General features: G+C 46.6%; 1 protein-coding gene across 1 annotated transcript in view; it reads right to left on the bottom strand.

Moving 5' to 3' along the window:
* Nucleotides 1-4,549, bottom strand: part of LOC119396002 (novel acetylcholine receptor chaperone) — a 33,355-nt gene extending 28,806 nt beyond the window's left edge. Inside the window, exons 1-2 of the mRNA XM_037663027.2 lie at nucleotides 4,371-4,549; nucleotides 2,148-2,283 (exon numbers count right to left, since the gene is read on the bottom strand). Of these exons, the coding sequence (XP_037518955.1) occupies nucleotides 2,148-2,283; nucleotides 4,371-4,481 (247 nt within the window). The 5' untranslated portion in view covers nucleotides 4,482-4,549. The remainder of the gene's footprint in view (nucleotides 1-2,147; nucleotides 2,284-4,370) is intronic.
* Nucleotides 4,550-13,857: the final 9,308 nt, after the last annotated feature.

Here is a 13,857-nt window from a genome sequence, read left to right as displayed (position 1 = left end):
AGTGGCATCTTGAAAACACTCCACGGCGGTCAATGACCCCATGCATTACCGCAGAGCGCAGTTCGTGCGCATACACCGGGGGATGGATTCCGAGGGAACGGTTGATGTTTTAAGTGGTTCGCTGAATGTGCCACGACTCTATGGCTACATCGAAGAGAAGAAAATGTCGCCCGCATCTTCCCACGCGGGGAACTCGAGTAAATGCGTCGCAAAGTGGCGGGGGTATCGCGTGAATGTTGTGTAGTTTTGGGTTTCGCAGAGAGCGTCGCACTGCCCGAGTGATGGATCCTGCTGCTCCACGTTCACGAACGTCCCGCTGCTTCTCGAGAACGACTTTCAGGAGTCCCCAGCCTGTTGTTGCCGTCTCGCCGCAGCTTCTCGTGCACGAAGTTCCGTGTCGCGCAGCTCGCTTCAAACGCTTGCGTTCGCATCGTATGCTCATCTCTTCGCAGCCTTGTCTTCTGCGTTGCTTGCTGTTGTTGACGCCGACGACGGTGAGGGTGGGGTAACGTTGCCTTCAACGAGTGGTGGGACGCTGATTGAAGGTACTGTTGCTTCCATCGCATCTACTCGAGTCAAGCAAAGCGTCTAGTCAAGCGAATGGCAAGTAAAGATGCCCTTGACTGAATTCAGAATGCGCGCTCTGCCGCTTATATACACACCGCCCGCGTTCGATCGAGAGGAGAGAGGGACGGAGAAGAGGGAGGGAGGGAGAGGAGAGGCCTGCTGCCGGCACAAGACGAGCCGAGCATGCGCAGTGGGGGTGTGGACGGCAACTGACGCCGCAGGTGCGACTAAGAAATGCTCCGCATTTAAAACAGCCGGAACACTTCATGTGTTGAATATCGGGCACCGGGAAACACCCCAAGAGACGTTAAAGCCCAGATATTATTATTAAACACCCCAAGAAGTTGGCTTTCCCTCAGAAACTTTTGGCTTTTTCTCACAGAAGGGGACGAACACAATTGGGAGACCGAGCAGTTTGATTAGGAGGACGCTGCGTTGGAGCGAGTAGATACTACTGCTTGCCATGACATGCTTTTCACCCCCGTCATCTCTCGTTGTCGCGCCGCTGGCCTGTCTTGCGGGGTCGCCATTCACTTTTCTGCTCGTTTGTTAACATGGTAGATGCCGTAAAATGGAATAACCTGCTATTCTCCACAAAGCTGCCAATAATCAATTCAGTTGGAATTTTGGAAAACAAGCCTTTCATCACTGCTGAGTACAGCATCCCAACAAACACGCTCCGCAAGATACTGAAATACCAGGCCGACATTTGGGCCAATGCAGACTGGACGATTCTGGAGTCTAACGAGTCCACATAGCTGCGTATAAAGATTCTGAGGCGCTGTTTACATCGATACCATATTTTCTCGCGTATGACTCGCCCCTGCATATAACCCGCGTCCCCAACTACAAACAGCAAAAAAAAAAAAAAAAGAACGCATATTGCCACGAAGGTGCCTTCCTTGCATTATCATAGAGCAGTGCTGTGAAGCCAACTTGCGCAACGAAACTTGCACGGCAATTTCAACAGTTTTATTAAAAGCTGTATATCAAATTATCCAATGTATCGAACTAATTCCCGTTTTTCTTCCCCGAGTTCGATATATGCGGGATCATCTGTATACAGAAAATGCAGTAGCGTTGGGGTTTTTGCCCGTGACTTGGCATCACATGCCAAGGCATGCCAGCTTGAGCAACTATAAGTTGGCAGCCAAAAGAGCTTAGCACTGGCTCCGTGCAAGGAGATGTGAGCCCTACTGGATTTCACTGTTTGGGCACAAAATTCCACCGCATTCACTAAGTGCCAAAGCTGTCTAACAGCGCAGTGATTAGCACCCCTGCTCATAGGTGCGCATAACTGCAAAAGTATAAGCTCAAACCCAGTGGTAGTGGCCATAGCCTTCTAGGTTTTCTGCACTCCATGTTTTGACAGACGTTAAGGATGGTTAAGTTACCTGACAACATCACGATGACGCTTATCAGCAGTGGTTTAATGAAAAAGATGGGAAGACGGGCACAGCAAATGGAGTTTTGTGCTCTTAACTCCTGTCACAGTTAAACATCACTGGCTTAAGACTTACCACCAAAACAAACATGAAATGACGATGACCTTATTCTGTTAACGGTCACTGCTAGCTCACCTGGTACAAGCACAAGGATGGTCCCACAGACCACCTCGGACCAGCCAATGAAGAGCCGGTAAATCTTGGGGTTCATCTTGAAGTTAAGCAGCTTGCTGAAGGGAAACACCTTGGAGTACTGGACAAAGTTGCGCCTCTGGAAAAGCGCAACAGAACACATAGCAAGGTAATGCACAAGTTGCGTTAGTAAAATACACACCTGCAATAGAAAAACAGTCAATGTTAATTAATAACACAGTAAGCTAGAAAATCTGAAGAAACAGGTAGCTGGCAACACCTACGTGAAGTTCTCATGCTACCTCTCTGTGACGTGATTTCTGACAATGCCTGCAACAAACTCGTACGTTTCTGTTTAAAAGAATCACAGGGTTACACAGTGAAGTGAACAATATCTATGTTTACTGATGTGACATTAGGAAACACTACATTCGGTCACCGGCTTAGGAAAAAAAGCATCTTGCACTCTACAGCAGATATCTCAAGACAGAACACGAGCGAAAGCAGCACTGCACTGAGGTGACGGAAAGCACGAGAGAAAGCATTGCTTCTGCGCAGAAAATGGGCATTCTTTCACATTTTCCCCCGTTTGCGCATTTCATCATGGAAAGGGCGGGGCAATTTCAGTCACCATCAACAGTATTTCCTGGCCTGAAAAAACAGAACAGCCATCTACGACAAATGTATAAAAAGGAACAGGCCACTTTTTGTGTGCTGCTTAAGCATCTCTGCAGCAACTGAGGCACTCAAGCAGGAGAGAGACAACTTCAAGAAGCTTTTCTAGGTAAAAAAAAAAAAATCATCGCGGTTGCTTACCAAGTGAAAAACTAATTAGCATTTCGGGCAACATACACATAGAGCTCTTGAAGTTAAACAGACAGAAGCATGTCATAAATGAAAGACATGTATTCATTGCTTGCACGATACAAACATGTAGACAATGGTGTGGGCAGCATTGGAAACTGCCATTTCAAAGATATGAGTACACTGCTGTTTAAAATTTCGGCATCCCTCTTCCGCTGACAGAGGAATCCTTCAGAATTTCTCTCAAGTCACGTCTGCACTTTCAATGCTGCGATGCAGCAGGATATTATTTAAGTTTTCCTATGAGACAATCGCCACATCCTACATGAGGGCCACTGCCATGACGTCATCAACCAACCACTGCTTGCTTTTTAATTTCTGATTCCTCCTGTAACCTTTTGTCAAGCATATTGCTTGTCAAATTTCATTCCTTCTCTCTTTATGCGCTTCGCAAGTGATAGGAGTAACTTTGTGTAACAGATCTACTTTATATTTTCTTTAGATAATAAACTCTGTCCTATGCACTGTCAAGTCAACCAGTCCTTTCCTGTTAAGCTTTTCTACCTCCGCTTTGGACTTCATCCTCACCAATAGGACAAATGCTACATTGAGTAGTTGAGTTATGAAGCTTAGCTAAAGGTACAAACTACGCTACATTCCAGCAAATGAAGATGCATTGATGTATCTAAGCGTTAAAGAGCTTATTCTTAAAGGGCAGTATAAATTGGTGCATAAAAAAAAAATGTCATGGTGTTTCTTTTTTCTTTCTTTTAACGAAACGCTGCTTAACGCGCATTCCAATGAGGATACGATAATCAGCACAGGATGAATATGTAAACGTAACAGTACATTGTTAATTTTCTTTTTTAATTAAGGAAAGAAGGACCTACACGTGCTGGCTGAGCGACTGCATGCTCAGCGAGTCCCGCTTGAACAATTTCATCAATACAATTGGGTAACGCTTCGCGACTCGGCTGCAGAATATATTACAAGAAACACTTCCGGCGGTCGATCGCCCAGCTAGCAAGGATTGATGCGATGTGCACAGGCGGCATGCACGCAATTTTCCAAGATCGATACCGGCGTTTGTGCAAAAATGCAGGGAGGCTCTTTTACAACCGTTAACATAGTCACACTCAGTGGGCTACAGCGATGAAATAAATGGCGCGAATGAAACAAGCAAGAAAGCGCGCGCGCCAGGAAACATCCGGTGCACTCATAGCAACAGAGCGCGTTAAATCACCGTTTCCTGCTCCGACGCGCACGCGATATCTTGGTGCAGTTTTCGAGAAAACGGGCGCCAGCTTTCGCGCGGTCAGTATGCGAACGTATACAACGATCGTGCACGAAGAGATGTGCCTTAATTTTTGCCGCTCTTGTTCGGCGTCCGCGCTGATGTGGTATCGTGAATCCGATACGTACGATCTCCCGGTGCATCTCACGGTTGATGTTCGGCGTCACTTTCATCGAACCGACGAATATGAAGAAGAGTCCCAAGAACACCGAAAGAGTGGTCAGCACGATAGACTTCATTGTGAAATATTTTCCACTGCGGCGATCTGCGATCAAACCCCTCGATTTGCCCCTGTAGATGCCACTTCCACGCAACGTTTATCTATAAACGTTGCTTCCACGCAGACACGGGCGTTTAAAAAAGGTGATCAGTAGCACTACTAGCAGCGCTAGCACGTCCAACACATTGAACCTACACGCAAAGCTTTCCGCATCCAATAAAAAGCGCTGCAATCGCTAGCGTTTCAACACACATGGCGGTTATCACGTTGTTACCTACGTTTCTGGAACCACTTAAGTTTTCTATAAACGTTCTATAAACCAACAAGTTCTATAAACATTGGTTCTAACAGTGTACGCCAACGTTACTACACTGGTGTACACTCTAACGTTGTTATGGTTGCTCACGAGCACCGCGCTCGCAAGTCAACGTTTATAGTGCGCATATGGCGTACTGAATGGGGCAGTGTTATGGCAGTGTTATGCTAGACCCCATAACAGTATATCAACATTTTTAGAATCTAAGAATCTAAAAACTTTTCAGCAAACCAATGGAAACACCGTGGTCACTCATGGGATGGCACCACCAAGAAGCGCTTCGATCGATCGATGTGCTTGGCGCGCGAAATTTAAATTTGCAGTGCCTACCATATTTACTCGAATCTAAGCCGACCCCCACACTTTCGCACATCGTTTTTTCGAAAAAAAAAAACGGCTTAGATTCGAATAAGTATAACCTTCTGCAGTTATTGAGTAAAATGGTCACATAACAGGATCGCAACTAAAATTATTCACAATGATAAATAAACACTACAAAACATATGGATGCATTATTGCAATAAATGAAACCGCTTCTGCGTCGTCTGAGCTTGCACGCTTCCTCTCGCGCCGTAGGCGTGCGCAGGATTCCCCTTCAGGAGGGGGGGGGGCGAAAGTTCGTCGCAGCGCCCCCCTCCCAATTACGTCAATGTATGGCGCTGACATTGCACCCCCCCCCCTGAGTCGCAGCGCCCCCCCCCCCTTCCTATTATGTTAATGTGTGTGGCTGACTTTGCGCCCCCCATCTTAGGTGAACAGGGGAGCGGCTGCCCCCCCCGCCCCCCCCCCCCCCCCCCATGCGCACGCTTATGTCTCGCGCAACAGTGTCCCGGATCATCGGCATGCTCACTGTTTTGTAAGTGTACTGTACTTTATTGTAAGTGTACCCAGTCCTGTAAAAACCCCGGCCATTTGAGGTTGACAGTATACTGAAATAAAATAATAAAATAAAAAAACAAGACTATTCTAGCTCACCCGTATTGGACACCGGTACTTGAAACTGCCAATATTAATTACAGCGAAATCCTTAGTGTTCGCAATTTCCTTTTCATTTTGCGAAAATTTACTGCAGCATTTCAGCAAAATAGTTTTTAAGGAGCTCTGATTTCTCTCCCAGCCCTGGCGCGGTCGTAGATTCCACGAAATGCAGTTGCCACAATTCGTTTAATCCGAGAGAGTCAGAGTTTCAACAGCAGAGCTGCTTAAGCCGGCCGTGAAAACTTTGTTGTCCGCAGGAAACCACACGTGGGTATGCGCCACAGGAATTGGGCAAGCCCCGCTACCGAGTAGAGGAGGTGTGAGCGTTAAAGGGGTACTGACACAAAATTTCGCGACCGAGATAGCCTGCTGGATCGATTTCCGTGCACGTGCCTGTACCATCTGCAAGATATCGACAGCGAATAAAGCTTGGAAGGTATTTTATATGAATATTGAAGTTCGCGTGCGCGATCCAGCATTATAGGCCGCACCAAAATCTAGGGACTTTAGCCGCACCTGTTGCATTAACACCATCGGAGGTGACCCGAGGTGACCCCCCTACTTCCCCTACGTAACCGTTGTAGCCGGTACAACAAGTTATGATGACGTCGTGGCCGCCATTTCTGTTTTGACGAGCTCACCGCTGCGCTGTTGTTGTCTCAAAGAAATCGTCGCCAATAGACGACGATGAAGAGGACGACGATAACGCGGACGATGATGGCGACGACATCGCGCAGCACGTGCGACAAGCGTGCGAATGCGAGGAGACGACGCGAACAGCGCGGAAGTGCGTCACATTTCTGTGTGCTGACGTGACCGAGCGCTGCAGCCGCTAGGTGGTGATAGTTGCACCCGGAGGCTTGTCGTTTTTGAAACCGAAACTGACACTGGTCGGTAAGGAGGAGCCTGTAATTAATTATATGTCGCGCGCTGCAGCAAACGATGTGCCGTGTTATGGCTAACAGGCCCCCAGCAACACATTGCAGCAAAAAAACGCGAGGCCAAAATTTTTGTGTCAGTACCCCTTTAAACAAAAAACTCTGCTCGGAGAAGTGGATCACTTCAAACACGTGAAAGAGAGAGAGAGAGAAAAAGAAGGAGATAGAAAGAAAGTGAAAGAGACAATATAGAGAGAGAAATAAAGAGAGAACACGATAGAGAGAGAAAGATAGCAAAAGGAAAAATGGTGAAAAATAAAGGGAATAAAGACTAAAAATATAAAAAGACAGAAAGATATAGAAATAAACAGACACGAAAAAGAGATAGAAAAGACAGAGAGCAAGACAGAGAGAGAGAGAAAGAAAGCGAAGAAGGAGAAATAAAGATAGAAAAAGCGAAAAAGAGAAATAACTATATTTAGAGAGAAAGATAGAGAGAGAGAACACAACTTTATTGTCGTCAGACTTTATGGAGGTAGGTGATCCGCCAGGCTGAACCTGGTGGCCACCTCCTCTGCTCTCTGTATGGCCTGTAGCTGAACTCCCGGGCTGGTGGAGGTCAAAACCTCCTCCCACCCTTCGGGCGAGGGACTGGCCAGGAGTTCGGGAGAGGTGGGGTATTCCCTGCAGTCCCAGAGAATGTGATAATCGTGTCGGGTATATACAAATATAGAAAGCAACAGGTACAAAGAACAGATGCCAGAAACAGAGAGAAAGAGAAAGAAAGAGAAAAATTAAGAGAAATAAGGAAAGCCACCCCAGCTACGCTCTTCCTTCAGGCTTGGCACCAATAGTGCGAAACTGCCACATTTTTTTTTTATGTTTTTAGCGTTCATTTTGCCAAAGTGCATAAGGGTGGTGATGAGATGTGTTGGATAAAAAAAAAAAAAAGACCTGGCGCGTCGTAGTACCAATTGGTGAGAGTAATTTACTTCGCAATATATGCTGCGAAGCTTTAAGCTTGTGTTTGTTCTTAAAACCTCTCTTTTTTTTCTGTTATATTTTTTTTTCGCTTGAACTATATGTTTATTTGTAAGTGAGTGTAAGCGTTCTTTTTATTATTTGTGTTGTCGGATTTCGCATTTTTTAAATTTATCCTTATTCCTCAGTGTTTTTGTTACTAATTATCTCCGTTCCATTATAATTTTTATGAGACAGTTGCAGCGTGTTTCTTTGTGATGCGCTTTATTATTTTGTTCTAGTTTTGAACAAACTTTCAAAGTAAACATTTGACCTGTAATATTAAGAGGAACCTATTTAGTGTGAAAACAGCATCGTGCTGTCATCGCCGTTTGCATTTTTTGTACATGAAAGAAGCAAAATGTTTCGCAGCCTACTTCGGTTGTATTTCCGTAGGCAAATTGCTGACGTTGCGATAGAGGCTGTAAGTATTTTTCATGTCGATGTAGCTTCTGATTTTCTGAAATGCCTCTAGTAAAGAGAAACACCACGGTTTCCGAAAAGCAACTGGCAGCAGTAAATACTTCCAATGATTACGTATCCTACACAGTAAATACTTCCACCTTACGCATCCCGCACTTATGAACGCAACTTCAATGCGCAAATGCTAGGTTTCTCACGTTGTCAAACAGGCCGGAAATCCAGAAAGCTGCGTAAGGTGCCGCAATGGGATTTCTTATATATGCCTGAACTAGCGGGCGATTTGTTCCCCACAAAATGCATGATAGCTAAGGTACCGAGCATAGGCGCGCGCAGGGTTCCCCTTCAGGGGGGGGGGGGGCGAAGGTTCATCGCGGTGCCCCCCCCTCCCTGTTAAGTCAATGTATGGGGTAGACTTCGCGCCCCCCCTCTTCTTAGGTGACTGGGGGGGCGGCCGCCCCCCTGCTCCCCCCCTCCCCCCATGCGCAGGCCTATGGTACCGAGCAACCACAAACTATTTTTACTACACATCTTGCGTACGAACAGCTTTGCGAATCTGCGCCCAGCATTGCCGCGTTTCAAGCAAGCAGTCACTAGAGCGGGAAAAGTACCGCATTCCTTTTCTCTTCGCAGCCGCGCGCTCTCGGCGGCTTCGCCACATAAATGGTCCAGCTCGCTCGCCTCGGTACACTCTAAGCCAAAAGTATTCGCCTCGAGAATCAATCCGGTACTCTACACCCTTTGCGTATACTGGAATACTGTACACGCTAAAAACCGCTCGTGATTTTGCCGCAGCGGTGATACAATCTTATTTAAACTAGATATAATTTAACGCTGTTATCATCACCATTTCATGGTTTGCGCAAACGTAAAGGTATACGTGTACGTACGTACGTAAACGTTTAGGTATGGGGAGCTAAAACTTTTCTAAAACATGCGTGCCGGTAACACAGCAACGTTAAAAGGTATACGTACAGGCTAAAAGTCGCTATCAGCGTGCGTATCTCTCTGTTCAGTTTACACAAAGTAATTTCCTTACGCCAGTCCGCAAGGAAATGTGGTCCATGCATCGACCTATACAAGATGCGTCCTGCAGTAGAGCAACGGTTGCGCGTCGAGAGCAACTGTTGCCGTTCATCCTTCTGTTGCTCCCTTTCAAAGTGGACACTAAATGGTTACAATGGTGCACTGGAATAAAGTAGCTAGAGCGGCAAATATACCGCATTCCTTTTATCTTCGCCGCCGCGCGCCGTCAGCTCGCTCGCCGCGCTAGTGCCTCCCGGCCGCCGACGCACGGCGCTTTGGAGGGCGACTGTTTTTATAGCCCGAGCGCCTTTCAAGGCATCGGAGAATGCCTAGCTGCTGCGCTTTTGTATGCCGCAACCGGCGGGAATCGGGCAAATGTCTCTTTGCTATTCACAGCGGGAATTAACGAACTTCTGCGACTTTAAACGCATCTATCTATCTATCTATCTATCTATCTATCTATCTATCTATCTATCTATCTATCTATCTATCTATCTATCTATCTATCTATCTATCTATCTATCTATCTATCTATCTATCTATCTATCTATCTATCTATCTATCTATCTATCTATCTATCTAGTCGCCTACGACTGTGTGTTAATAGGACGCATACCAAAATTGATATGACATAACATGACTGTATGCCGAATATAAATGACAGGTCGTAACAGGAAAATCATAACATGAATGTTATGAACCGCATGATTTACACTTACAAGCCACTGTCTTGGTGCTCTTGCGGCTACCACAATTGGTATGGCATAACAAGAGTGTACGACGAACATAAGTGACTGGTCCTGACGTGCAAATCATGACACGCATGTCATGTACAACATGATTTACATGACATGGTCTCGGGGCGCTCGCGGCCGTTTAATTGAATGGATATACAGGGTGTCCCAGCTATCACGCAGCACGATTTAAAAAAAAAAAGGAACGGCGTTACGCGAAGTAAACCTACTGCATATTGTTCCTAGCACACTGGAGTAGCCACTATTTTTTCGTTAATGAGGTTTGATTAATTAGTCATAATTATATTTGTAACTCGACAAGTACTCACCTAATTGTCAAAATGTCAATGAGGTGTATGTAGGCATGTTCAAATGGCATCTAACTGCGCTACTTTCAACAACGTGCTAATTGCGTGCTCATTTTTTTCCGGTTGATCAAGAAAGCCCGCGAAATATGAAAAGTGACACGACTGTTGTGCGCGTCGGGAACCAGCGCCCTGAAACAGGCGCCCATGAAGTAGACAGTATCAAGGAAAAAATTGGACCATCTCCCCGAAGGGAACCCTGATGGGATGCGAAGCAGCAGCGTTGCACATGGGTGGCGTCACGGGTTGAACGGCGCTAACGCGGGTGCTGCGGTGAGCCCTGGAAGATTCGTTTGAAGCGAAACTCGGTGTAGCGTTTACTGGTGTAAACGTTTGTTTGAAACGCAGACACGGGAGGCGAGCGGGCGTTGGAGCCGGCAGCTGCGGGCGCTCCGGCAGGTGAGGGAGAGAGTGACGTACGCGCGCACCTGCGAGGGAAGCATGCGAGGGGAGCGTGACGTCAACGCCCAGCTGCGGCGTGACCTACTTGGCACCGTTCCAACATCTGCGCCGAGGGAAGCGCGTTGCCTCGCGTTTGTGCGGACGGAGGGACAGCGTTACACAGGCTAGTCAAAGAGCTGCTTCGCATCTAAAAATGCAGAAAGAAAAAAAATACATCGCCCTATCTGCCACTCCCCGGCCTAAGAAACGCACCGCTTGGTTTTACGGAGTCAGACCGTAATCAGAACACCTGCCGCGTTATCAGTAAGAACAGTCGGCCGTGAGATATGGATAATGATTGTGGCGTACTATAGAACGGAATGAATCCTAGCGAAGATGCACGCATATCGTTGGTACAGGTGGCGGCCTGTGCTCTTGCCAAAATACGGAACGCTGTCTCTCGCAACGGACAACAGACAAAGCGGTTGTTTGCAGTAAGCTTATTTGAGGGCGCTGGTTTCCTTTGCGGGCGGGAGCATATAGTCACGTGTTATATTTCGTATTTCGCGGGCTTTCTTTATCAGCCGGAAAAAACGAGCACGTAATTAGTACGTTGTTAAAAATTGCGCAGATAGATGTTCTTTGAACATGCCAACATACGCCTCATTGACATTTTCACAATTAGGTGAGTACTTGTCGAGTTACAAATATACTTATTACTAATTAATTAAACCTCATTAACGAAAAAAAACGCCAGGCCTGCGCTGAAACCGCAGCACAGTCACAGCGAAAGCTAGAAGAGCGGCGTTTCTGGAGCCCGTTGTAAGCTCTCTTGGGGCTAATAATACAAGTACACTAGCATGGTACCCACTACGCCATAAATCACAATTTTTGTGAAGTTGGGAAGCATCTACTAAGCCAATATTCGTGATTCTGCGGAGAAGCGAGGCACCAGCTACACGTCTGTAAGGCATTATGTGCACTTTTTTGAAGCAACGACGGGTGACGATGGAGAATTATAGCTCAGCCCTTAGTAATGGGTTGGAAGCTTTAAACGGCCCACCAGTTATGTAATTTGCATTGGGTGACGCCCAGTCGCTATTTCCCTCTCCCGCCATGCTGTATAACATACTTTGACGTGGGAGAGAGGGGGGGGGGGGGCGAAGAACTTTATAGAGACACCGAGGAAATTGATCATGCGCTTATGGGCTTCCTTGGCAACTAATACAAGTGCACTTGCGAGGAACCCACTATGCTATAAATCATTGTAATTTTTGAGAAGTAGGAAAGTGGGCATTATGCCATTTTTCGTCATTCTACGGAGAGCCGTGGTACGTGCTAAACGCATGTAAGGCATTATGCGCACTTTGTTGATGCTGTGCTTGATGACGATGAAGAATTATGGCGGAGGCCTTTGTAATGGGTTGGAAGCATTCAACAACCTACTCATTGTGCAATTCGCATTGTGTGACGCCTGGTTACAGAATTCGCTTGGTGCTTATTTTGCTCTTCTACCACGCTATATTGCATATCTTAATGTGGTTCCTTCACGACATGAAGCCTGTATAGGGTGTTTTTGGAAAGCAGTTTCAAGCACCGGCATGGCTCAGAGGTTGAATACTGGGCCAGAAGAGACAGAAGAAAGATTACACAGAGAGACCCGCAATCAGCTTTTAGTTAGCGTGCACGCTGCAAATCTTTATTGTTCAACTACGTACATGAGAAATCTGCCACCGGCACTACATTGCAGGTCAAGATCCAGTGCCTATATATACGTTGTGGCCGGTGAACGGTTGTGGAAAGTGAGCAGTCGGTTTTTTCAATGAAACATCGCCGCGTTGCGCAGGAGAGAATGAGGCGCGCGAGAGGGGGGAGCGTAAGAGAGGAGGGAGAGGGGACGCGCATGCGCAGTGGGGGTGTGTACGGCGAGGAAGAGATGGACAAAGCCCCCGCCCTAAGATGCTTCGCATCTAAAACACGTCGATCCACCTCGTAACTCTTGGCTCAAAGCCATAAAATACAGCACAGAAGTACTCGCTGACTGCTTCGCATGAAACCGATTCCAACAATGCGTGGGATCTGCCAAATTTTTCTCTAAAAAGATTTATTTTCTATCCTTAAATTGTTACTTCTGTTGCAACAACTGATACCGCAAACATTCACTCCTTGTTCTTCTGTTGTGCTGCGCTTTCCTCTTCTTGACAAGTGCGAAGCTTTCAGGTGCGAAGCACCTTAGGGTCTCGCGTGTCGGCGGGCATCGTCCTCTGCTGTAGCGGCGTGCATCGTCGTGTCCTGTTCATTTGCTTGAGTGCAAGAGAGGGCCCACCACCTCAGCGTTCGCCCTGTGGCAAGAGGGAGCGAACGTCGAGCGTTGACTATGGAAACGCTCTTTCTGCGATGAACGCTGAACTACCAGCTCGCAAGGAACGAGAACGCGCCCTCGCAGGCAGTGTCTGCTAGCGAAGTTTTTTATTGAAAAAACCGACTGCTCGAGCTGCACAACCGTTCACCGGCCACCGCTTATATATAGGCACTGGATCTTGACCTGCAATGTAGTGCCAGTGGGAGATTTCTCTTGTGCGCAGTTGAACAATAAAGATTCGCAGCGTGTACGTTAACTAAAAGCGGACTGCGAGTCTCTGTGTGTAATCTTTCTTCTATCTCTCATTGCCCATTAGCAGTGATTTTGCTCTGGGAAACACCGGCGCACACTGTATGCTTCGCCCCTCCACAGGGTTCACGTTAATGGAGCTGAAACACCCTTCCCTACGTGCTTCGTCCCTCCTTGCATTTTTTATAGGTGCCACTTCGTCAACTGCTAGGTAGATGGAATAGGAAGCGAGCGCAGCTACCAATGCTGGCACCACCTTTTACTTTACTTGTCATCAATATATATAAATTTCTCGAACCTGTCCAAACTCAGGTGGTCACCTGCAAAGGTTCAAAGCAAGCCGGCTCTGGAAATAATTAATGATAATTTCTCTCCGTCTCTCTCTTCAAGGTTAACCTCGACAGTGATCTTTTTTTGCATATGAATTACATAATATAAATCCATTTATATAAAAAAAAACATGATCTCTTATAATAATTAAATTTGGCATCTCTCATAAATAACTAATTGTTCCAGAACCTGAATCATTAAACTTATCCATTTATAAGTGAAATTACACTAATGAGCTCGAACACCACCATGCTTGGCCCATTTCCCCGCTGTGGGCACGTGCCATTAGGCCCATACGCGTTGCGCGTACCCACAGGGTCATCATCACCACCAACC

The sequence above is a fragment of the Rhipicephalus sanguineus genome, chromosome 6 (assembly GCF_013339695.2).
Source record: "Rhipicephalus sanguineus isolate Rsan-2018 chromosome 6, BIME_Rsan_1.4, whole genome shotgun sequence".
Lineage (NCBI taxonomy): Eukaryota > Metazoa > Arthropoda > Arachnida > Ixodida > Ixodidae > Rhipicephalus > Rhipicephalus sanguineus.
Note: the sequence above shows the minus strand (reverse complement) of the source record. Positions and strands in the feature narration are given on the sequence as shown.